The sequence below is a fragment of the Oratosquilla oratoria genome, chromosome 40 (genome assembly GCF_046742065.1).
Source record: "Oratosquilla oratoria isolate Oo_2021 chromosome 40, ASM4674206v1, whole genome shotgun sequence".
Lineage (NCBI taxonomy): Eukaryota > Metazoa > Arthropoda > Malacostraca > Stomatopoda > Squillidae > Oratosquilla > Oratosquilla oratoria.
In genome coordinates, this window is record NC_134816.1 from 29,318,106 (window position 1) to 29,343,105 (window position 25,000).

At 39.9% G+C, this 25,000-nt stretch overlaps 2 protein-coding genes across 8 annotated transcripts in view; both read right to left on the bottom strand.

Annotated features, from left to right (window-relative positions):
- LOC143020738 (macrophage mannose receptor 1-like) overlaps positions 1 to 16,088 on the bottom strand; it is a 143,351-nt gene extending 127,263 nt beyond the window's left edge. For all 5 annotated transcript variants that reach the window (XM_076177457.1, XM_076177456.1, XM_076177455.1 and 2 more), the window contains exons 1-13: positions 15,979 to 16,088; positions 14,684 to 14,745; positions 13,722 to 13,877; positions 12,055 to 12,134; positions 11,059 to 11,165; positions 9,725 to 9,928; positions 8,213 to 8,341; positions 7,613 to 7,720; positions 6,493 to 6,651; positions 5,373 to 5,477; positions 4,703 to 4,864; positions 3,893 to 4,072; positions 495 to 647 (exon numbers count right to left, since the gene is read on the bottom strand). In XM_076177457.1, coding sequence (XP_076033572.1) covers positions 495 to 647; positions 3,893 to 4,072; positions 4,703 to 4,864; positions 5,373 to 5,477; positions 6,493 to 6,651; positions 7,613 to 7,720; positions 8,213 to 8,341; positions 9,725 to 9,928; positions 11,059 to 11,165; positions 12,055 to 12,134; positions 13,722 to 13,877; positions 14,684 to 14,745; positions 15,979 to 15,982 — 1,609 coding nt within the window. In that variant the 5' untranslated portion in view covers positions 15,983 to 16,088. The remainder of the gene's footprint in view (positions 1 to 494; positions 648 to 3,892; positions 4,073 to 4,702; positions 4,865 to 5,372; positions 5,478 to 6,492; positions 6,652 to 7,612; positions 7,721 to 8,212; positions 8,342 to 9,724; positions 9,929 to 11,058; positions 11,166 to 12,054; positions 12,135 to 13,721; positions 13,878 to 14,683; positions 14,746 to 15,978) is intronic.
- A 129-nt stretch (positions 16,089 to 16,217) lies between these two features.
- LOC143020739 (uncharacterized) lies at positions 16,218 to 24,374 on the bottom strand. 3 transcript variants are annotated; one of them, XM_076177458.1, is made up of 4 exons: positions 24,292 to 24,374; positions 23,133 to 23,276; positions 18,470 to 18,636; positions 16,218 to 16,343 (listed from the first exon to the last, which is right to left on the bottom strand). In XM_076177458.1, exons 2-4 carry the CDS (start codon positions 23,185 to 23,187, stop codon positions 16,218 to 16,220), a joined length of 348 nt encoding a protein of 115 aa, XP_076033573.1. In that variant the 5' UTR covers positions 23,188 to 23,276; positions 24,292 to 24,374. The 3 variants fall into 3 exon arrangements, with proteins under 3 accessions (XP_076033573.1, XP_076033574.1, XP_076033575.1); XM_076177459.1 differs by having other exon boundaries at positions 24,182 to 24,310; XM_076177460.1 differs by lacking the exon at positions 24,292 to 24,374 and adding an exon at positions 24,216 to 24,260.
- Between the last annotated feature and the right edge of the window lie 626 nt (positions 24,375 to 25,000).

Below are 25,000 nucleotides of genomic sequence, written 5' to 3' on the forward strand. Positions count from 1 at the left end.
GAAGAGGAAGAAGAGAAAGAATAATAGGAGGAAGAGGAGGATAAGGAGGACAAGGAAAAAGAGGGAGAAGGAGAAGGAGGAGGAAGAGGAGGATAAGGAGGACAAGGAAAAAGAGGGAGAAGGAGAAGGAGGAGGAGGAGAAGGAGAAGGAGAGGAAGAGGGGGAGGGAGAGGGAGAGGGAGAGAGAGAGGGAGAGAGAGAGGGAGAGAGAGAGGGATAGAGAGAGAGAGAAGGAGAGAGAGAAGGAAAGGGAGAGGGAAAGGGAGAGGGAAAGGGAGAGGAAGAACGAAGAAGAAGAGTATGGAAAGGAAAAAAGAATAAGAGGAAGAAAGGAAAAAGGAATAAGAAGAACTTAGAAGATACACAAAACATTTCTCAAAGTAGAATAGAAGTTAATGAAGGAATTTATGTCTTATCAACGATTCGAAACTCGATCAAAAGTCGCAGTGTAGTCAGCTCATGAACGAAACACGACAGTTTATTTGTTTACGTACCAATACAGTTTTCGGAGTAGTATTTGTTAGGTTCGTTTTCGTTCCAGTTTGTGTAAGGAGCGACACTCCCATCCACCCAACGCATTCCATCTCTATCGTTCTGAAGGCCAATCCAAAGGGTGGGATCACTGATGTGCAGCATGCTGAGTTGAGCTGAAATCAGTAAACAAGTATTTGAGAAAAAAATGTGATAAGATAAGAAATAATGTAAGAAATCAAACTGTTTGTCGTTAAAGGGTTGTTAGGAAAGATTATAGATGTCGTTAGGGAAAATCTAGAAATCGTTATATAACCCTGTCACACTTTGACGATTTAACCAGCGTATGCCAATATACAAAAAAGGGCAAATAAGCTGGCGTATGGTGAACAAGCTATTTGTAACTTTTGTATAAACACGCTGAAGCACACTGATACACATCGTAGTATGGCGAGGTTGTCGAAAATGTTTGTGTAGGAACAATATTTTTCGACGTATGTCAGTGTATGTCGCATACACGAGCCATAAAAACAAAAGAACGTAAGGATGAACGAGACTGCAGAAGACCGTAAGGCCTACACTAGGCAGTTCCATGTCCATTACCACTTGTCATCCCCATCCATAAAGTTGTCTACCCTTTTCTTAAAGCAACCGATAGTTACTATGTCTATTCCATTCGTTGACCACTTTGTTGGTAAACCACTTCTTGCCTATTTCCTTCTTAAATCTAAAATTTTCCAATTCAAATCTATTACTGCGAGTCCTGCCCTGTTTTCTTAATATGATGACCTTGTTTGCGTCACCTTTGTTAAAGCCTTTAATGCACTTGAACACCTCTATTAGATCACCCGCTCGTCTCTCCATAATAGTAGGTTTGTTAAGTGGTCATTCGCACACGTTTCTTGTAAGTTACTCATAAGTCAAAATACGTCGAGATAGTGTCTATCTTACCCAAAACTTATTCTCAACCCATGAGTACCGTGCTTTGAACTTGCGTGTAACTTATATCGAACTTATCCCCAATGCGTATTGACGTATGTATAGGTATTTGACATGTTTCAGACAACAGAACCTAATGCACGTGTTTCTAACTTACTGTTACCGTATAATGGCGTATTGACAACAACGTTTAGGGGAATTAGGGTATATATGAGTAAAATGGGATTCATAAGAGGAAGCCCTCAGTACTCCGCAAGACTCCCTTGCTCCCTAGAACCCTCCATCAACCAATCCCTCTCCTATTCCTTCGCTCCTTATCTCAGCCACTCCCTAGCCCCCCAAGTTCTAGTTCTCTCTCGCTCCCTCTCTCCCTCTCTTCCTACCTCTCACTCTCCTCTCTCAGACTGAGAGAGGGGGGATCCGCCAAAGCTGAGACGAGAATACCTACTGGATGTCCTCTCACGTTAGCATGACCTTAATCGATTTGACACTACAAATTGCGTACAGAGGTAGGGAGAGAGGTGAACGGAGGAGGAACTGGGTGAGATCATGTATCGGGAGGCGACGGTAGTTTGGCATCAATAACCAGTTATGATTTGAATAGACGAGCTGCAACTTTATAGGCCATGACACATGATCGTCGGGAATATGTTGCCGCACGCTATGCATAAGTCGTGAACGTTGACAACATTCTAGCCATTTGTTGGTATAAGTTATTTTTAAGTTATCAAAGCGTTATATACAAGTTACTAACACGTTATGTATACGTCCAACTCGTTATGAATGCACTATGTATACGTCAAAAATTGAAAAAGAAAGTTAAACGTATGCCAGCGTTTAGGAGCAGTTTTGATATGTCGGTATACGCTGACTAAATCGTCAAGGCGTGACAGGAGCATTAGAAAAGATTTAGTTGATCGTTCGGGAAAACTATAAAGATCGTCAGGGGATGCTACAGGGGTCGTTGGGGGGAGGCTATATTGGTCGTTATGAAAAACTATATTAGTTGTTGGGAAAGACTATAATGGCCGGTAGGGAAGACTATAGTGGCCATTAGAAAAGACTAAGGAGGTTGTTAGGGGTGACCAAAGATACGGCACCATACTGTTAACAGAAGCTCCCCTACTTAACTAAAATCGTCTTTTTATTAGCCAGAACAAAGCTTCTCAAGGGAGCCACGTTCTAAGGAGGTAAAGGACCACCTCCATCACGGAGCCTTCTAATTTAACAAGATCGTCGTTAGTTAACCAGACATATCTATTCAGTTGAGGAGAGATCTTAAGGATCCTCATATGTACCGTTTCGATGAAATCATTGAGTCACTGAGACTCCACTCAGTAAGCTAATCTTGTTTGCATTTGACTATCAAAAGGGGTGCCAGGAACAATCAGCCTCGCCCGGCAAGAGTCGCATCGCCCCAACACGCCAAAAGGTCTTTGTGAGGACACAAGGACACAAAGGATGTAAAATGTCCTTAAATTTTCATTCACGTCATGAACCTCACGGCTCCCCTTCCCACACTCAGGCAGGACACTCGAATGTCTAAAGTGCCCTCACTGTCTAAACATCACCCAAATGCTTTACTAAGCATAGGGTTGATGCAATACTAAGTGTGAGAGGGTCAATTGATTTGGACACTACTACGTGTAATGTGACCATCGAAACCCTTCAGCGGGTATTGAGGCATGAGCGTTCGCCACACTATGACCTCACGGTCCTTGTTGTGAATCGTTGCCACAAGTCCCCACCATGTGGAAAACCCGCAGTCCCACAATGGCTGGCAACGGTCCTAAGAAACTCCCATAGATCTCCCTGGGGACAGACTTTGACCTATTGTCTGTGTCGTGTGAGTTTGGGACGGTTTCTTTATCAATGGCTGAGAGTTGTATGGAGAGGAGAGGAGTCACACATGGTCAGCTCCCCATGTGTGAAAAAGTGTAAGAAATACAACTAAAGTTGATATAGAGAGATCTTGGTCCCAGCCCGGTGACCGAGTGTCAGCCCTTCAGGGCTGCACCTCCTGAAGGGCATTGGATTTTGGTTTTCCCCGTCAAAGGGTTATCACACTGGGCTTCCACGGGCTTCACCAGCTCCGACAGTTGAGAATTTGTTTGAGTAAAGATGATTTCGGTTTAAATATTTTATTTTTCAAATCTCCAAATATCAAATCAACTTTCCGTCATATACAACAAAACTGAATGATGAACTAAGAGAGTCTATACTAACGTAAGACATACTGTTGGAATGTTCTTAGAGAGATCTAGATTTTTGTAAGCGAAGTCATATTCTAGTTACTCAAATAGAGGTCGGAGGTAGAATGTTGAAGGAAAAGTAGCCCAGTGTGATACCCCATTTAGCCCTTTCGACGAGTGGACCAAGTGCTATACTAAGCACAGGGTTGATGTAATACTAAGTGTGAGAGGGTCAATAGATTTGGACACTACTATGTGTAATGTAACCATCGAAACCCTTCATAACTTACTTTCAAGGAACAGAGATTCCTGCGCACTGTTGATCGTGACCAGGGACGAAGGAATCTCGCTGTGGTAACCCACTTCTTTACAATAGCTGTTTGCATCTTGGAAGGAGAGTTGCCGGTCGGTGTAAAATCTGTAGCACTCGCCAGTCACTTGGTTTTCGATCCAGTTCCAGCCGCAGTTCTCTGAATATGAAAATGGATAGGATCGGTAGAAGATATGTACATAGACATACACATAAAGTTAAAAGAGGTGGATGAAAAATACACGGATCTAAGTCCGAGTTTGTTCGTAATAAACTTCTTGATCCACCTTTCTCAACTTGCCATAATGTCTCCACAATATATATATATAAATATATATATATGTATATATATATATATGTATATATATATATATGTATGTATATATATATATATATATATATATATATATATATGTAGAGACATTGGGACAAATTATGGGAAAGGTGGAGGGGGAAACACGGGTCTTTATCTGAATATCGAGTTTATTCCTGACCGGTTTCGCTTACAATAGCTTCTTCTGAAGAAGCTATTGTAAGCGAAACCGGTCAGGAATAAACTCGATATTCAGATAAAGACCCGTGTTTCCCCCTCCATTCCCATATATATATATATATGTGTGTGTGTGTGTGTGTGTGTGTGTGTGTGTGTGTGTGTGTGTGTGTGTGTGTGTGTGTGTGTGTGTGTGTGTGTGTGTGTGTGTGTAAGTGTATGTACGTTAAATAACATTCGAATCGAATTTTTACATGTATAAACACATATTTCACCACGTGCATAATGCTTAGTACTCACTGCTCCCAGGCGGAGTTGGAGAAGGCGTGACGGGGACTAGGGATGTTGCAGAAGCGTGTCTTTTGCAAATATACGTCTTCTTCTCGTTACAATCTACGTCGTTCCATTTGCCACTCGAATATTTCTGCTCCACACAGTTGGAGTCCCCCTTACTTGGTTCGCCTTGAGTGAAGAACAAGATTTTTTTTTCCAAAAGAGTTGTTTATGATTTTCAAATAAGGAGACTCGACACCCGAGGACAGCCCCTCCTCCTCTTCTTCCTCTCCCCCCTCCTCCTCCTCCTCCTATTCCTCTTCTTCTTCCTCTCCTCCTCCTCCTCTTCCTCCCATCCTCCTCCTCCTCCCTTCATCCTCCTCCTCTTCCCCATCCTCCTCCTCCTCCTCTTCTTCTCATTATCATCATCATCTTCCTCCTCCTTCTCATCTTCTCCCTTTTCCCTCTCCTTCTCCTCCTCCTCCTTCTCATTATCATCCTCATCATCTTCTTCCTCCTCCTTCTCCTCATCTTCATCTCCCTTTTCCTTTTCATCTTCCTCCTCCTTACTATTAGCTCCACTACTACTACAAGCTAGCAACGGAAATAGTCTTTCGCTAATAGAACACAGACACCGCTCCTCCTTGAAAGATCTATTGGAAGGGCACGGTATATATGAAGATAGAAAGCAACGTACCCGAATCCCAGTTTAAAATGTTCACTTTTGTACCGTCGCTCCAGGAGTATTTTCCTTCCTCCTCACGATCATTTAAGCCAATCCAGCTGTCGTCACTGCTCTTCACTGGAATGACAAAAACAAGTGTTGATCCTGGGGTAGGTGTCACTAACTTAACCACAAGAAGGTCTCAAATCAGGTCATTTAGTTATAAAGGATTACAAAGGCCGAGCATGCCGACAGGAGACCTTTTGTTCCATAACTAGGTCGGATGCGAAAAAATATATAATAATGATAAACAAATACATAAATAAATATAAATATAATAATATAAGTAACAATAGATAAAATAACTAAATAAACGCATAGGTATAGTTATATAATAAACAAATAGGTAAATAGTAGATAATAATAAATTGACATATAATTAATAATAAAATTATGAATCAAGCAAATATTAATAAACAAACAGACAAATGATAACAAAACAAATAAACAAAAATGATACAAAATAAATGTCTTAGTACACGTATAACTAAATGCTTTGCTCAGCTTGAATTGTACATTACTTTGGGGCGAGGATCGATAGAATTTATGTATTTCAGATCTGTTGATGCAAATAACACAAATATCCAGTTTGTTAAAAGAACACTCACTGCCTAAATATCTAAGTGCTTTGCTAAGCTTAAATGATGCATTACTGAGTCCAGAGGATCGATAGAGTTGTACGTTTATAATGGTATGTCTTTAGTCGAAAATACAGTGAAATGTTGACTCATCACGATTACAACAACAAAGACTGAAACATTATTTATACTAATGATGCGGTGTTTATAACTATACAATGTCTGATTTTTTTTTTATGAAATGTGGTAATATTAGTACGACGTTTCACCATGTGGCAGCGTCGCATTTTCAAAAAAAGTTTGAAAAAATTCACAGATCTGGCACCGTCGCATTTTCGAGGAAAAAATGACAGAAAACCCATAGATCTTGTAACGTCGCGTATTCACCGTCTTCTCCACCATTACTTTGTCAAGAGAGGATGGCTTGACGAGATCCTTCACTTTAGTTAGTTTTACAACATAATTTTCTATATGATTTTATTTCAGCGTAAGAGGAACCACCTTCAGTTACGTACGGTGGATGAAATCCTGTTCTTGCCACGTTGTGATGGATGCGAGGTCTCCGCCCGATTCCTGGCACTTCAATCTCGCGGTCGTCCAAGTCTCCTCCTCTGATCCAAACCCGTAACAGTGTCCTCTATACTCATGCCAGTCCTTGGGGCAGTAGTACCCGTCTGGAAAGAGGAGAACGAGGATGAAGAAACACAGAAGAGGTCATGGAGCAGAGCTTCTGAAGCAGAGAAGACTCGGTACTGGGAAGATCCTTGACTGGATTCCTCACACTCCGTTGTCTTGCCATCTCGGTCTCGGTAAAAAATTCAAGACAAAACTAAGGACGATTCTCTTCACTTGATCACTGGACCCTGAGACCGAATTCATCGATAAAGGACAAACCATCTGGACCATCGGACTTACGTGTTTTCTTCTTCTTGTCAATGAAAAATGCATATACAAGACTACACAGGTTCATGTGAAGGCAGAAGAATAGAAGGAGATCAATGTGTGACTTTTGCATGGTACAGGAAATGCAAGACAAATAATATTGCCTTTGGGAGGGTAGCGTCCTCTATAGATACAATTCTAATTAGTACATGAAGACTTTATTAGACTGAGGAGCCATCATCACCTTAGTCAAGAGTTCAGATGGATCCAGGAACTTCACTTGATAGACTATCACTTCAATGCAACGCAATGGTCAAACTAGACACTACTAACCTTAAGCTGATACTTTTCTTTATCGTAACCACATTCTGAGTTTTGAAATGGATCATCCCTAACGAAATATAACGTGGTATAGTCATGATATTGCAGGGCTGAGTATGACATATGACAATATGAGAGAGGGACTATGTCGTGACACATAGGTAAGATGAAAAAATCCCACTGTCGGAGAAACTAAACGTGAGAAGTATAGTTTTAACTGTATATTTCGACCACTCTCTGTGGTCCTCTTCAGCAGGAGAGGGCCACAGATAGTGGTCGAAATATACAGTTAATTCTTTTCTTCTCACGTTTACTTTCTCCGACAGAAGAGGATCACAGATAGTGGTCGAAATATACAGTTAATTCTATTCTTGTCACGTTTACTTTCTCCGACAGTGGGATTTTTTCATATGACAATAGAGTATAGAATACCTTGAGGAGGGATCATGGTAATTGGATCCTCGATGGCAGCTTCACAGACGTAGTGGCGTGTCTCCTCGCAGGTAACTGGTATCCATTCCGAGATTGAATGATCGGATTCTGAAGGAACAGGGTGACACAAGTTATTTAGAGATGAGACAGTTGACTGGAAAATGTGGTTGGAAACCACGTGCTGGATCGGGAAGACTATACTACTAACGTTTCGAACAACAAATCTTCTTATAGTCGAAACGTCAGTAATATAGTGTTCCTGATCCATGTTCCCTTACCGTCTTTTCTGTTGCATAAGTGTATATATTCACAAACACAAACACAGACACAGATATACACAAACATCTATCTCATCGCAGTATGCACAAAATGAACAACTCTCGGAGTTTTCTGTCTCATAATAAGCTTAAAATTTATGAAGCCTCTGTCTATATACTCCACCCTTTGTTCTTGTGGCTGTGCTCGTGTGTGTGCCTGTGTACCTGTGTACATGTACGCGTGTGTACATAAACCAATCTTCCCTGTCTTGACAAATCTCAACCCTTTTCTCGTGTCATTATAGGATTAGAAATGGTGATTTTTCAATCTTTTTTGACTTGCCTGTTGTACGGAGGTAGGCACACTTCCTGTCGTCCGAATCCAGAGCGGTCTGTGCGACGTCAGCGTTCATTTGGGTGAATTCGTCCGTCGTGGTCCCGTCAATCCAATAGAAGGCGTCGTGAGGAACGCCTGGCGAAGAAGGAAACTCCATCTTTATGCCTTCGCTACCGAGGGAGTGACACGCACATGTACACGTACACACACACACACACACACACACACACACACACACACACACACACACACACACACACACACACACACACACACACACACACACACACACACACACACGGGTATGTTAGTCAAGGAGTTGTGACCTTGCTGTCCCGGTGTGTGGTGTGTGAGTGGTCTCAGACATATCCAGAGATCGGCAAATAATGAGCTCTGAGCTCACTGCCGTAGGGTGGTGTCTGGCTGTCTCGACAGAGACTGCAGCAGATCCGAGGTTAATACACACACACATACACACATACACACATACACACACACATATATAGATCGGTCATACGAGCTCTGAGCTCTCTTCCGGGAGGGAAATAGTTGTCGATCAAGAGTCCAACACGTGATTTAAAGACCATAGTGAATCACATAGAGAGAGAGAGAGAGAGAGAGAGAGAGAGAGAGAGAGAGAGAGAGAGAGAGAGAGAGAGAGAGAGAGAGAGAGAGAGAGAGAGAAAATAGAAAAGACTTTCGAGTATATTAGCCAGAAGAAATATATGAAAATCCGACACAAATGGAAAACGACAATCGAGACCTACATATGACAAAATACAAATAGAATACAAAATAAATGAAAAACTATAACGATAAAAGTGAATAGATAAAATAAATGAATAGATGAAATAAATATACGAAATTGATTAAACAAATAAAAATAAAAGTAATAAAAGTAAAGAAGACTTAATGATGCCCATAAATTTTCATAAATACATACATACATATACTAAAGGCTTTTTCCCCCTTACACGGGAGGTAGCCAGAGGACAAAGGCATAGAAACCACTCCCACCCATTCAATCCCTCTACATATTCCACTCCCCTCCACCCTCTTCCCTCCCACTTATCTTGGCACCTCCTGGATGACGGGTCATCCCTGCATCGTGTCCACTGCCCTGGGTCAGTTGCAGTGTCGCAAGACACAGCACATTCACAGCAAGGCCGCTTCATTAATTCGGCGACCCCCCCGCCCCTCTCTGTCCCCTCATACAGAAAAGGAGAAGACGGGGAGAAAACCCTTCGGGCTGCGTCAATTTATTTCTCATACATACTCCCTCACTCCCCATCCCCCACCCACTCCCCCCTCATGCATCACAGCATCATCCATACACAACCCTTCTCCATTCACCCTTATCTTCTGTCCTCTCCCGTCCTTCCTAAATACATACAAGATAAAATGCAAATAGAAAATAAAATCAACAAAATAATTATAACAAAAAAGATAAATAGATCAATTGAAAGAATGAATAACATGTAATAAACAAAATAGAAAAAAAAGCAAAATTGGACTCACTGCTGAGCCCGAGCCAGAGCGTTTCTGTCTCGGCCATGGTGGTCCGGATGAAGGCGTCCTCCGAGATCGAGCCGACGATGACGAGGTAGGCCCCGACGCTGCTGCAGGTGGCGTTGGCCGTCTCCCACGTCACCTCGTCCACGTCCTCCGTGTTGAAGTAGTAGCAGTGCTCCTCGAACTCCTTCCATCCGGTGGCGCAAGTACCTGAGGTCGGAAGGGCAAGCAGGCAGGGAGGGAGGGTCAAATGCACGCTTACGCTCATAAAAGTACCCTCACGTCAACAGCAACACAATGTGTGTGTGTGTGTATGTATTCACCTTGGATCTGCTGCAGTCTCTGTCGAGACAGCCAGACACCACCCTACGGCAGTGAGCTCAGAGCTCCTTATTAGCCGATCTCTGGGTAGGTCTGAGACCACTCACACACCACACACCGGGACAGCAAGGTCACAACTCCTTGACTAACGTCCCGTACCTACTCGCTGCTAGGTGAACAGGGGCTACACGTGAAAGGAGACAAACCCAACTTATCTCCGCCCGACCGGGGAATCGAACCCCGGTTCTCTGGCTTGTGAGGCCAGTGCTTTACCAATCCGCCACCGAGCCGTGTGTGTGTGTGTTAGCTTATAACTGCAATTCAAACGAGATTTAGGTTTCAAACATAGTTAACTTCAGCAAGTAAAATAAGCTCAATTAGGATAGATACGCCGATACACTATACTCTATGACAACATCAACTATGCTCCGTTAAAACAACCTTAAGGTCAACTGTAGAATCTTCGCCCCAATTACACTCAATTGTAGAATTTCACACCCACACACCCACTGATCAACTGTAGACCCTCCACCGTAACTAACATAGGCTAGGTTTGGTTTGGTTTGGTTTGGTTTGGTTTGGTTAGATTAGGTTCGGTTCGGTTAGGTCAGGTTAGGTTAGGTTAGGTTAGGTCAGGTCAGGTCAGGTTAGGTTATATATCACGAACCATAATCAATTGTAGAATGTTAGGTTAGGTAAACTTAAGTTAGGTTAAGTTAGGCTAGGATAGGATAGGTCAGGTCAGGTTAGGTCAGGTTAGGTCAGGTTAGGTCAAGTCAGGTTAGGTTAGGTTAGGTTAGGTTAGGTTAGTTTAGGTTAGGATAGTTTAGGTTAGGCTAGGTTAGGTTAGGTTAGGTCAAGTTAGGTTAGGCTATACTCGTATATCAAGACCCATAATCAACTGTAGAATGTCCACCCCAGCAACAATCAATTTTACAATCTCCACCCTAAACGCGGGTGTGTGTGTGTGGGGAGGGGGGGTCTACAATTGATCCTAACCTTGTTCTGTATATAGTTACCTTGTGGCTTTTCACAAACGTAGTTTAATTCCTCAGATATTTTCTCACTTGACCATTTCCCCTCTTCGTATTTGCTGATCGCCGCTGCTCCAAACCCATCCATATCCCTTCAAAGGCAAAAAGAAAAGTTGAAAAAGTAAGATGAAATGGAAATGAAATTGATAAAATGAAGATGAACATAAAGATAAAGTCATTAAAATTTCATAAATGTAATAAAATAAATTAATGAATAAAGAAAGAAAGAAATTCAAGAAGTTCAGACGCCATTTTGGCTTTGTTGATGATCTATTCGCTACGACGGCTCTTCGATTTTTTACGTCAAATATTTATCTCAGGTCAAGACGAGGTCAGCATTTGATTCGTCTTTTTATCTACATTCTTATTTTTTCATTTAAAATTTAATTCTCACTTTATCAATTTATTTTTTACTAAACCTTTCATTCCCAAGACGTTAATTAACCATGTCATTCTTCTCAATCACTTTTATCCATGACTGATTAACTATTGACGAGTTAAACACCATTTGAGGACGGAGCCTTTATTTGTACGACGTTTCGCTTATTACAGCTTTTTCAAGTACAAGTTGAGATACATATGCTTGAAAAAGCTGTAATAAGCGAAACGTCGTACAAATAAAGGCTCCATCCTCGTATGGTGTTTAACTCGTCAGTCTTGTCGGCAACTGTCACTTTCATGAAAAAAATATTAACCATTACGTCCCATTGGCACGATTTACAAATTTTGTTCCTGTTGACACCAAACTATTCTAATCAGCTGAATGTCACACTTAGAGCAAAGATGTGGCTTTGGTCCTCTTGCCTTAGCTGTGACCACGAACCAAACGAAAACAAAACATGTAAACAACGCCATCTGTCGGCCAAGCGGTAGAAAGCGTTCGGAACAGAAATTCATTGCCGATCTTCATGATTCACCTGAACGTTTGAACCAAGGACAACCATATCTGGTGACAAAGGTGAGGCCAGGTGAACTACTTACATGCTCGCATCTGGGCTCCAGTTGGTATAGTTGCTGTTCGGATCTTGTGGATATACCCATGACCACTCTCCTGCATGTGTCTGAAGTTACACAGATTGAAAATGAATGATAAACATTATATGCTCATGATGTACAATAGGCAAGTAGACTACTGTAAATTACACATTTAAACCTACGAAAATATATATCTTTAAGTACTCCAAATGAAAATTATCATTTTCATTATAGAAATAATTAAAAAGGTATTGGTAAAGCGTCGAAGTTGGTGAGGGTTAGTGACCTGGGGCTGTGTGATGTTGCTCGTAAAGCAGGTGTAGGACGTATAAAGTGGCTAACAAAACTTGATAGCCCACTAAACAATTTGTAGCTATTTGTGTAATTGTCCCATGTTGCTATCAAGAAATATCCTGCACTGAAATCGGGTCCATCTTTTTAAACATCTTTTATAAGAAGTAGAAGGATATTGGTGAAGCGTCGAAATCGGTGAAGGTTAGTGACCTTGGGTTGTGTGATGACGCCATGGTTGATCAGTGTGCGCATCAATGGCGTGTTTTTTTTTCTTTCTTTATTTGATTTATACCCTACACCAAAAAGTAACAGACGTAATGCATAGCCATGGGACCAAAAAATCAGGTATTTACAAAATATTCGTGGTTCTCTGAATACACTGCCCACGTATATAGTCAATACCCATCGACGTATGGAAGAAGCAAGAGTATGTCATCTTAAGTATGTTACATCAAATTGCTACAAATGTCCATTAACGGGAATCCTTGCAGTATTAAGTCAGTGGTGGTCGAGGCTGGCGAGCCTTTCATGGGGGCTTGTGGGAACTTACGGTGGTATTCTTAAAAGAAAATATTTCCTTCCCAAGGATTTATATAAGATTTATAGAAGGAAAAATTTGTATAAGGAAATATTTTTTTAAGAATACCACCGTAATCAGAAATCTTTCCCTTCCAAGGATTCATATAAGATTTATAAAAGGAAAGATTTGTATGAGGAAAGTTTTTTTTTTTTTTTTTTTTTTTTTTAAGAATACCACCGTTACTGTGTTTGGGAAACTTTTAGTGATAGGGGAGGTTAGCGTGGAGAGAAAGAGAGCTAAAAGAATCCACGCTTAGCATAGGCTTAGAATTGGTAAGCTTGTATATAAGTCAGAAGTAGATTAACTGTTATATGCGGATGATCCTGCGTTTGTGGCTGATTATAAGAAAATGTATAAAACTAAAACAATTGTGACTTCCTTGAACCACATCATTGGTTCATACTTTTCGTAAGTAACTATTGCATCCGTGCATGTTTTAAGCTCCTATTCTAGAATTCTTCAGGTGTTCTTATTTAAATTGAGCGAGTTTCTTAATATGTATCGAGTTGAATGCTACCTCGCCCACCATCCTATGTTCTCGTCCATTACTTTCCACAAATCTCTGTTTCCCAAACTCTATCTCTTCGTTACTACACCGCCTCTAAGGACAGAAGAGCCAGTGGCCTTCGACAAACCAAACCCTTTCCTAAAGAAGTCCCTCGGCAGACCCTGGTGCTCCGAACGTTGGGCCAGCCCCGCCATCCCACGCAACCGACCCACCTCTTCTGTCAGAGGTTCTCAGCAGACCCTGGTGCTCCGAACGTTGGGGCAGCCCCGCCATCCCACGCAACCGACCCACCTCTTCTGTCAGTCCGATCCAGACGCTTTCGTAGTCCCCGTGCGCCACGTCGAAGACGAACTGATTCTCGGCGACGCTGTCGATGACCACCAGGTAGGCGTCGTCCAGAGCGCACTGGACCAGGGCGTCGTTGAAGCCGTCGGCGGGGTATTTGGACTGAAAGACCAGCCAAAAAAAGAATCAAAATCAGGAGAAGGAGAATGAAAAGAAGAAGAAGAAGAAAGGGAGGAAGATGAAGAAGAAGAAGAAGAAGAAGAGGAGGAGGAAGAGGAAGAGTAAGACGAAAAAGAGGAGGAGGAGGAGGAAGAGTAAGAAGAAGACGAAGAAGAGGAGAAGGAGGAGGAGGAGGAAGAGTAAGAAGAAGACGAAGAAGAAGAGGAGGAGGAGGAGGAAGAGTAAGAAGAAGACGAAGAGGAGGAGGAGGAGGAGGAGGAAGAGTAAGAAGAAGACGAAGAAGAGGAGGAGGAGGAAGAGTAAGAAGAAGACGAAGACGAAAAAGAAGAAGGAGAAGGAGACAGAGCATAAGAAACATAAGAAAAAAAATCAATAAAGCATTTCATCTTTTAGACTAGTTTAAATTTTACTTGAATTCACAATGTATCTCTTAATTTTTTTCTTTCAAGTAGAGCAGTACATGAGTTCTCTTAGTACTTGAATAGAATCGTCAACATTTAGCCAGAAGAAAGTGACAAAAGGGGAAGCTTTCGAGCTTAACCCATTAAACTCCGATGACAAGATTCCTTGTCATTTGGTCAAATAAAACAAAAAATCATAAAACACCAAAATGTTTGATCAAACACCAGAAAAATATGACGTCAGTCCTCGCTTCGTTGCGAGGACTGACGTCATATTTTTCTGGTGTTTGATCAAACATTTTGGTGTTTTATGATTTTTTGTTTTATTTGACCAAATGACAAGGAATCTTGTCATCGGAGTTTAATGGGTTAAGATTCTTTACATACCTTGTAGCAGTGTCCTTGAACGTCCTCCCAACCGTTGTGGAAATCGCATCTCAGTGGCATGTCTGCAAGGAATGAAATACATTTAGTTACATGTAACACACACGAGTGTATTCACACACACACGCACACACACACACACACACAAAACCCCACCCAGGGCTGAAATAATTTCAGTATCGCTGCGCTGCGGGTTGTTACTCCAACTCTCGTGGGCGGGGAGTTGGGTGTGTATGTGCGTGTAAGGTCACAGCATTACCCATAGATCGGTCATATATAAGCTCTGAGCTCTCTTCCGGGAGGGAAATAGCTGTCGATCACGACTCCAACATGTGATCCAAGACCATGGTGAATCACACACACACACACACACACACACACACACACACACACACGCACACACAATAACTGGAAATAAGGGTATAGAGCAAACTGGAACCACACATGACAAATTCGAAAATAAGATACAAGATCCTATGAGCATTTTTCTCTCTTGTATACTATAATTAGGTAAACACACACACACACAAAGGCAGAGAGACGGGGTTTTATGTGTATAATTCTTATTCTATAGCAGAGGTATATACTGCACGTATAGATACCTCATAATACACGTGAGTAATTTTTTTCAAATGTGAATTTGACAAAATCATGCGACGCTCATCTGTTAATCAGTAGCCGATGGGCATGGTTGTAAAAAAGCAATTTTTTTTCCAATAATATTTTTTGAGTCCCTTTTACAAATATTGAAAAAAATGAATGAAAGAAAACGTAACTGCAAATATTGAAAAGCACAGGAAAAAAGGAGAAAAAATAACGAAGCATTTTGAAAGTCTGTTAATATTTGCATTGCGGACACGTACCTACATGCATGCTCAATTTGCTCTACATTCTAAACTTACATATGTTTACACACGTATCATTTGTCTTCCTTGACAATGAGAGGGCTGAACGGGACTTGGAATATTCGTAGTGATAAACAAATGAATAAATTGCATATTTCTTGAAGACTTATAATTTGCGACGATTAATTATTGAAATGAAAAATCTTGTACAAATGTAAATATGACATTTACGAAGCAAAAAATAAACACATCGACAAATAAATGAATAGACAAGAAAATAAACGAACAGCAAGTCAACAAACTAAGTTCATCCATTATCTTGCAAATAACCATATACACATAGTTATATATTTCTAAACCAACGTCAGCAAAAAACAAAACAAAACAAAAAACAGCGGCTTAGCGAAACTGCCAGGGCATTGCCTTACTAAGGGTTTTCCACTTCCCACTTACTCATGTCCCGGTGGCAGATAAAGTGGAATTTGGCCGAGCAGTCTGTCTTGATCAGCTTCCCGTTTTCTGTGAACGCAGCGCAGTCGGCTTTGTCATCACCCCCGTCCTCCCATTGGCTGAGACACAATAAACATGGTTGCCAACATTACACAACATTACATTACATTTTCATTATATTACATTATAATACATTGTATTACATTACATTAGCACTATATAAGGCCACAGACTTACATTAATTAATCTAGAATGACGTTGTTTGATTCGTCCCAAATCCACTGGTTGTCCATTTTGCGAGCGCCCACCCACATGGGGGCGTGTTTGTCTAGCTCTTGTGTTTCGGCCACTTCTATTGCCAACCAGCCCTAAAACGAATAAATAGGTAGATAATTAACTAAATGAATAAATAGATAAATGAATGAATAACTAAAATTCATATAAGTAGACACAAATATATGAATAAGTAAGTAGATAGAAAAAACAATGATAAATAAAAAAGATAAATTGCTAAATTATTGAATTATCAAGTCATTAGATCATTAAATCATTAAATCATTAGATGATTAGATGATTAAGTGGTTAAATGATAGAATTATTAAATGATTAGATTATTGAATTATTAAATGAACAAATGAATAAATAGATGAATAAATAAACAAACAAATAGATAAGTAAATGAATAAGTTAAAAGAGAAAGAATAGAATAGAATATCGCCACATATAAAGAGATAAATATCTAAAGCCTTTTGTTTACATGGCGGCGATACTCTCGTCTTAATTTACCTCTTCTGCCCTCAAGAGGAGTTTCTGTGAACCAAGTGCTTCACAACGGCTTTTTCCCCCTCATAAGGAGGGTAGCCAAGTCAAGGTAGGCACCCGCTCCTACCCGACTCCCATCCACCACCCTTGTCTCCCTCTTATCATAGTTTCTCTTGAATAAAGGGTCATCCCTTCCTCCCGCCCACTGCCTCGATCAGAAGCAACGCAGCAAGACACAGAATGATTTAGATAAACACCTAAGCAAGATGCTGTATTGATTATAATTTATTTTATATTTGTTTTTGTTTTGTTATCACTTGTCTGTTTGATTCTCATTTATTATTAGTTATATGTCAATTAATTATTTACTATTTACCTGTTTCTTTATTATCTAACTATACCTATGCATTTATTTGTGTATTTTATTTGTTATTTACATTATTATAGTTTTTGTTTATTAATTTATTATTATTATTTTTTTTTTCGCATCCGACCTAGATATGGACCAAAAGGTCTCCTGTCGGCATGCTCCGGCATGCTTCTTTGTAATCTACTGCAAGGTTGATTCACTTACACAGCGACCTCGCCCCTTACCCTCTCATGAGGAAAATAGATAAGACGGGGAGATATCCCTTTGGACAGCGTCAAAATATCATCCACATACAACCATTCTCCACTAATCCCTACCCCCTTGCCTTCTCACTTCCTTACTCAACAGACATTCCCCCTAATTAGATCAAAGACAAGAAAAAATGGGCCTCTGACGTTGTGAAAAACAATTATCAGTAACCTGCCCACAAGTGGATTGATAAGCTGATGTCACCTCCTTATCATGTACTATCGGCAAGGTCACTGTGACCATATCTCCTGACAGTGACCTCAAATCACAGCACTGACACCTTTTGCAGTGGACAGTATGTACTCCCCCCATAAATAGTCTTAGATCCAGTGTGTGTGTTTGTGTGTGTGTGTGTGTGTGTGTGTGTGTGTGTGTGTGTGTGTGTGTGTGTGTGTGTGTGTGTGTGTGTGTGTGTGTGTGTGTGTGTGTGTGTGTGTGTGTGTGTGTGTGTGTGTGTGTATCTACGAATGTATATACTCGTATGTTCGAGTACATATCTAACTTCATCGAGAACTGAGCTAACTATCTGTCCATCTGTCTATCTACCCATTTATCTATTTGCCTGTCTATTTATCTGCTTATTTGTCTGCCTGTCTCTCTACCTGTCTGTCTGTCCTCGTATCTATCTTGCTCTCTCACTTATCTCTCTCTCTCTCTCTCTCTCTCTCTCTCTCTCTCTCTCTCTCTCTCTCTCTCTCTCTCTCTCTCTCTCTCTCTCTCTCTCTCTCTCTCTCTCTCTCTCTCCTCTGTATACGTGTGCGAATATCTCTCTGTCAACCATGAATATCAGAGATGAATGCGCCTTGGAGTCACAAATTACATTCCAGATTATATATAATACATTCATAACCAAACATCCGCGCGCGGTGTGTGTGTGTGTGTGTGTGTGTGTGTGTGTGTGTGTGTGTGTGTGTGTGTGTGTGTGTGTGTGTGTGTGTGTGTGTATGTGTGCGTAAGCTAGGGTGGGAAATGAACCAATTGACGGATTGATCGGGAAGTATGGAGTTCCAGGTAAAAAATCATAGTGGAGAATTGTTGGTGGAGATGTGTCTTGAAAGAGAGTTGATGATAGCAAATACAGACTCCTCGTCTTCCTTCAGTTTCGCCACTGACCTTGATGCTAGTGTCCGTGATGGAGACGAGTTGTCCCCCGTAGAGGTGACAGTAGTCCCGGGCGCCCATGAAGGACCGGGACCCCCAAGCGTGGAATCGGAAGCACTGGTCGGTCCCCGGACGATGGATCCAGTCCTCCGGACAGCGGGCCACCATGTTACCTGCCACTAAATGATGGAAGAAAGGAAAAATTAATAATAACTATAATAGTAGTAATGAAATTAAATAATATAAGATCAAATCAAATAAGATAAAGTAGAAAAATAAAATAAAATAAAATAAAATAAAAAATGATAAAATGAAATAAAAAAAATTGATTATATTATATTAAATTAAATTAAATTAAATTAATTGAATTAAATTAAATTAAATAAGATAAGATAAAATAAAATAAATGTGGTCAAATGAAATAAAATAAGATAAGATCAAGTGAAATAAAACATAATTAAATGAAGCTATATAAAAACAAAAATAAAATAGAACCAAATAAAATGAAACCAGATAAAAAACAACAAAATAATAGAATAAGGACGAAGAGGCGGAAACATAAGTAAGCGACAAGCGGAGGTGGAGGATGAGGAGGGTGGGTCGGAGGAGTGGATTTTTTTTTTTTTTTTTTTGGTGAAGTATCACTCCCACGTTCTTTGTGGAAGTGGTACTTCACACCCCCCCCCAAAAAAAAAGTGGAATTGACTTGAACTGAAACGAGATCAGCCACTACACGTATCAGGAAGCTTTGCTCTGAATGGGACTTGGCCCCTGATGAGCGTGACACTGAAATCCTTATCATCAATAGCTTCAGCCATGTCCCTCTACTGAAGAGAATCTCCTGACTTCAGATCAGCATCGAACACTAAAGCCTTCGAACTGAAGAGGTGAACACAAGAACAAAATAATGGGCTAGACTGCAAGAGACCAGAAGGCCTACACTAGATAGTTTCATGTCCTTTACCATCCATCATCCCTATTCATAAAGTTATCTAGTCTTCTCTGTGTTTAGTCATAGCCTAAGATTTGAGGGTTTTCCTAATTCTGAATGAAGTCCCCAAGCTGTGGATAGATTATAGTGTGTCACTGTATCAGAACGATATAGTTGTTGTGTGGACTGGCTATAGTAAGATAAGAAAAAGTACAAATGTACAGTCAAACTTTAAACCCCTTTACTCCACACTGCCACACTCACTACTCCTGTTAACTTAATCGAGGTCGTCTTAAAGTTTTGCTGAGGTAACGTACTCTAGACTGAATGAAATAGGCTGGTATTGAGCAGAAGTAGATATTGTAGATCATATACGATGTAAATATTGGTATTGAGCCAGAGTAGATATTGTAGATCATATACGATGTAGATGTAGGTCCTTTAATGACCTTCATTTAGTTAACATTATATTATCTTCTAATTTAACTGTTTAATTTATTCATCTTTTGTTCATTTGTTAATTATATTCATTTTTTATATATTTACTTATTTATCTATTCATTTCTTGTCATGTATCATATTACTGGAACATAAGGTCTGAGTTCTGTCAGACAAGCTCCTTTGACAACTTTTTTTTTCTTAACAGAACACCTATTGTGTATAGAAATATATATAATGCATAGGATGATATATAGAATATACTGCAACAGAGATTATTATCTAATTTTACCTATATATTTGTTTATTTGTTTTATCTATTTATCTGTTTGTTTATTTATTCATTTATATATTTATTTATTTATGCATTTATTTTATTTACTTATTTATTGATTAATTCATTAATTTATTTATTTATTTATCATTATTATTATTATTATTATTATTTGTTATATATATATATTTTTTTTAGCATCCGACCTAGTTATGGACCAAAAGGTCTCCTGTCGGCATGCTCCTCCTTTGTAATCCTTTGTAATATTCATAGAATAGAACTCGGAGACATCCGGCAGGATTTTTGTCCTTGTGCGTACCCGGACAGGAGAGAATGGCCGCATAAAGTTCCGGGTGGGATCGACGGCAATAGAGCAACTTATCGAAAGTAAATCATCCCAATGACCGGTTTAGTTGACGCACTTCTAGTCTCGTCAGCTCTGGTCCTGTCCTCAGCGAAACCCAGTTTGTAAGGTCACATCACATATACATATACATATATACATATATACATATACATATACATATACATATACTGTACATATACATATGCATATGCATATATATATACATGTACATACACATACACATATGCATACACATATACATATACATATACATATACATATACATGTACATGTACATATACATGTACATGTACATGTACATGTACATGTGCATATACATATACATATACATATACATGTACATGTACATATACATATACACACACACACACACACACACACACACACACACACACACACACACACAAAATACGATTTTATTTGGTTGAAGGGCAATCTATCAGGTCAAGGGATTAGGTCTATCACGATCAACTCCAACTCAGTGACACACAGTGAAGGTTCCGTCCTAAATGCCGCCATGCTCTTTCATTTGATTCAAAGCAAAAATTTCTGGTTATTTATTGTTATTGTCTAGTTGATGTCGTTTTTCACGTTACTGCTATTGCTGACGCTGTTGTCATCGTTGGTGTCATTGTTGTTGTTACGTTGTTGTTATTGTCGTTGTTGTTGTTGTTGTTGTTGTTGTTGTTGTTGTTATTGTCGTTGTCGTTGTCGTTGTCGTTGTCGTTGTCGTTGTCGTCGTCGTCGTCGTCGTTGTTGTTTTGCATTTGACCTCCATTTCATGGGTGACGGAGCACCAGGCAGCACAACGCAATACAACGTAACGTAACGTAATATAACGTAACATAACGTAACATAACGTACCATAACACAACACAACACAGAAGGAGTTTCACCATGTTGTGACGTCACACGCGACATTGTCCTTTCCTCAAGTGAATAAAACCTTTTGGCGGCATTGGCACGAATATAAAAGGAAACCATATAGACCAAACATACCAAGATATACCATGAATACCATATTTACCATTCATACCAAGAATACCAGGTACACCGAATATAACAAACAGACCAAAATATATCAAGATATACCAAGCATACCCAGCATACCAAGTATACCAAATATACCAAGCATACCAAGATATACCGAGAATACCATGTATACCATTCATACCAAGCATACCAGGTACACCAAATATAACAAGCAGACCAAAATATATCAAGATATACCAAGCATACCGGGTATATCAAGCATACCCAGCATACCAAGTATACCAAATATACCAAGCATACCAAGATATACCGAGAATACCATGTATACCATTCATACCAAGCATACCAGGTACACCAAATATAACAAGCAGACCAAAATATATCAAGATATACCAAGCATACCGGGTATACCAAGCATACTCAGCATACCAAGTAGACCAAATATACCAAGCATACCAAGATATACCAATAATACCATATATACCATTCGTACCAAGAATACCAGGTACACCGAATATAACAAACAGACCAAAATATATCAAGATATACCAAGCATACCCAGCATACCAAGTATACCAAATATACCAAGCATACCAAGATATACCGAGAATACCATGTATACCATTCATACCAAGCATACCAGGTACACCAAATATAACAAGCAGACCAAAATATATCAAGATATACCAAGCATACCGGGTATACCAAGTATACTCAGCATACCAAGTAGACCAAATATACCAAGCATACCAAGATATATCAAGAATACCAGGTATACCAGTAATACCAAGCATACCATGTACACAAAATATAACAAGTAGATCAAGATATACCAAGACATATCAAGCATACCGGGTATACCAAGCATACCCGGTATACCAAGTAGACCAAATATACCAAGTAGACCAAGATATATCTAAGATATACCAATAATACCAAACACACCAAGTACACCAAATATAACAAGTAGACCAAGATATACCAAGCATACCAAGCATACTATACCAAGCATACTATCTAGCGATAGTTAGACCCATCCTTAACCATGCGGTACAGTTTTGGTCTCCGTCCTACAGAATGGACATAAATTCACTAGAATCAGTACAGAGAAGAATGACCAAAATGATACATGGACTCGGAAATTTGCCTTACGAAGAGAGGCTTAGGCACCTAAACTTACACTCTCTGGAAAGACGCAGAGTGCGGGGTGATCTAATAGAAGTGTTCAAGTGGATCAAAGGCTATAACAAGGGAGATGCAAACAAGGTCATCATAATAAAACAACAGGGCAGGACTCGCAGTAATGGGTATAAACTGGACAAATTTAGATTTAAGAAGGAAATAGGCAAGAATTGGTTTACTAATAGGGTGGTCGATGAATGGAATAAACTTAGTAACCATGTAGTAAGCGCTGAAACTATCATTATTTTGAAAAACGATTAGACAACTTTATGGATGGGGACGACAGGTGGTGATGGATACGGAACTGCCTAGTGTAGGCCTTATGGTCTCTTGCAGTCTCCTTTATTCTTATGTTCTTATGTTCATACCCAGCATATCCAGAATACCAAATAGACCAAGATATACCATGTATACCAATCACACCAAGTACACCAAATATACCAAGTATACCAAATATACCAAGTATACTATGCAAGTCGAGTATACTCACCCGAAGCGACAAAGAGAAGAAGAGGAAGCAGCGAAGCTCTCGTTCGCCAGTCCATCTTTCCCGTCGTCAGAAGTCGCTCTCTTTCTCTCCTTTTCTCTCTTTTGCTCTTTTCCTCTATTGTTCTTCGCACTCACTAACCTCGTTCTTGAAAATTGAAGGTTAATACGTAAATAACTTCGAATGAGTAGAAAAAAATTAAGCCTTTCCCACAGTCGCACACATGATGAATTACTGTCGAGTCGCAAGGTGAGTCGTATATCCCGTCCGCGGGGCGTGACCCTGGGAGGGGGTCTCGGCCGAGGAAGGGCCTCTTCAGGCCTTGGTCCCTCTTACGTCAGAGGAGCAGAAACGCATGGTTCGAAACACGACAAAAATCCATCAACTGCGCCACTATTTGACGGGATTTATCCCCCCGTGGCGTGTTTGCAGATCTTGTTTTGACTCTGCCCTGAGTGCTGTGGCGGGAGTTTGGGAGGACCCTTCGTCATGCACGAGGTGCTCAGATAGGACGGGTGTAGGGTGGGTGTATGACTTCATTAAGCTACCACCCTTCTCAGTGGGTTTTTTTTTTTATGTTTATATGTAAAGAATAAAATGTTGCCCAGCTGTTCAGTCTTCAGTTAGCCAAAATAAAATCTACAAAGTCAACAAGGCACAAATGGGCTAATTTCAACTCCTTTTCTTAATTTCATTTTATCTTATATATATACAAAACAAACTTAAAATTATGTCGTCTATTTATCTTTCTTGGAATCTTTTAAATTACATTTACTCCTGTGAATTGTCTTTTAAATACTTATATATTTCTTTAATTAGAAATTAGTTATGCTATTTCATTTACAAAAACTTTAAAATTCACTATAGAAATGTAAAAAATTTATATTTCAAAGAAATATTTATGTGAAGCTGGTATAAAAAATTAAAGTTCTTTACAGATTATGAAAGAAATAACTAACATATTTCTAGTATCAAGAAACTAGACACGGGTTGGATTTTTTTTTTCTTAGGCCTTAAACATTGAAAAGAAACTTAGATAGTAAAATTCCTACACTTTGCAACAATCTAAAATCACGAAAACTATACGCAAGTGCAGACTGAGTCCAAACGATCACGCGTCGCGTTGGGGCGACTAGGTAGTGTATACTTAGGTCGTGTATACCTGAATGTGGAACGAGGACAATATACCTAAAGCGATCTACGAGAACTTGTGATTACTCAGTTCTCTTTCCAGAGGAAATCAACTCGTCTACTCCCCCCATTGAGGGGCGGAAGGCGATAACACTTCAGAGCCTAAGGATGGTTTGCATTGTTACAGATATCGCTGTTACCCCTTCCATACAAGACTGATAACGCTTATCACTCCTGCACCTTCATTCACATAACGCGTAATAATGACGTATTGCGTCACTGATTATATTAGGGAATGTTAGTACACAACAGGCATGTTTTTTTATTAGAACAATGTAGGGAACCCACGTTTGTGTTTCTAAAAATAGAATTATATAACTGTACACAAGTGGAGGGAGTGTACTATGAGCATAAAGCATGTGTTACGTGAGTACAATTTGAGAGAAAAAACTTCCGTACTCAAACGCATTTACAAACAATAGCGCGATGAAAAAAAATCCAAATAATCAAACAAACGAAGAGATAACAAAAACTGTGCTTGGGAATGCAATGCATACACGTGTGCAGTCTAAAGAAAAAAAAATCTTCCACACTTCCATGACGTGGAACAGTTTAGGTAACTGTTATAAACCTAGTTAATGACATCATACGTCACCTGTCAGTTAAGTCTTACCAACAATACCTCACTTAACGAGAGACGAAGATGTAATTCTTTCGCTTCTGTGAAGTGTTTGGCCCAG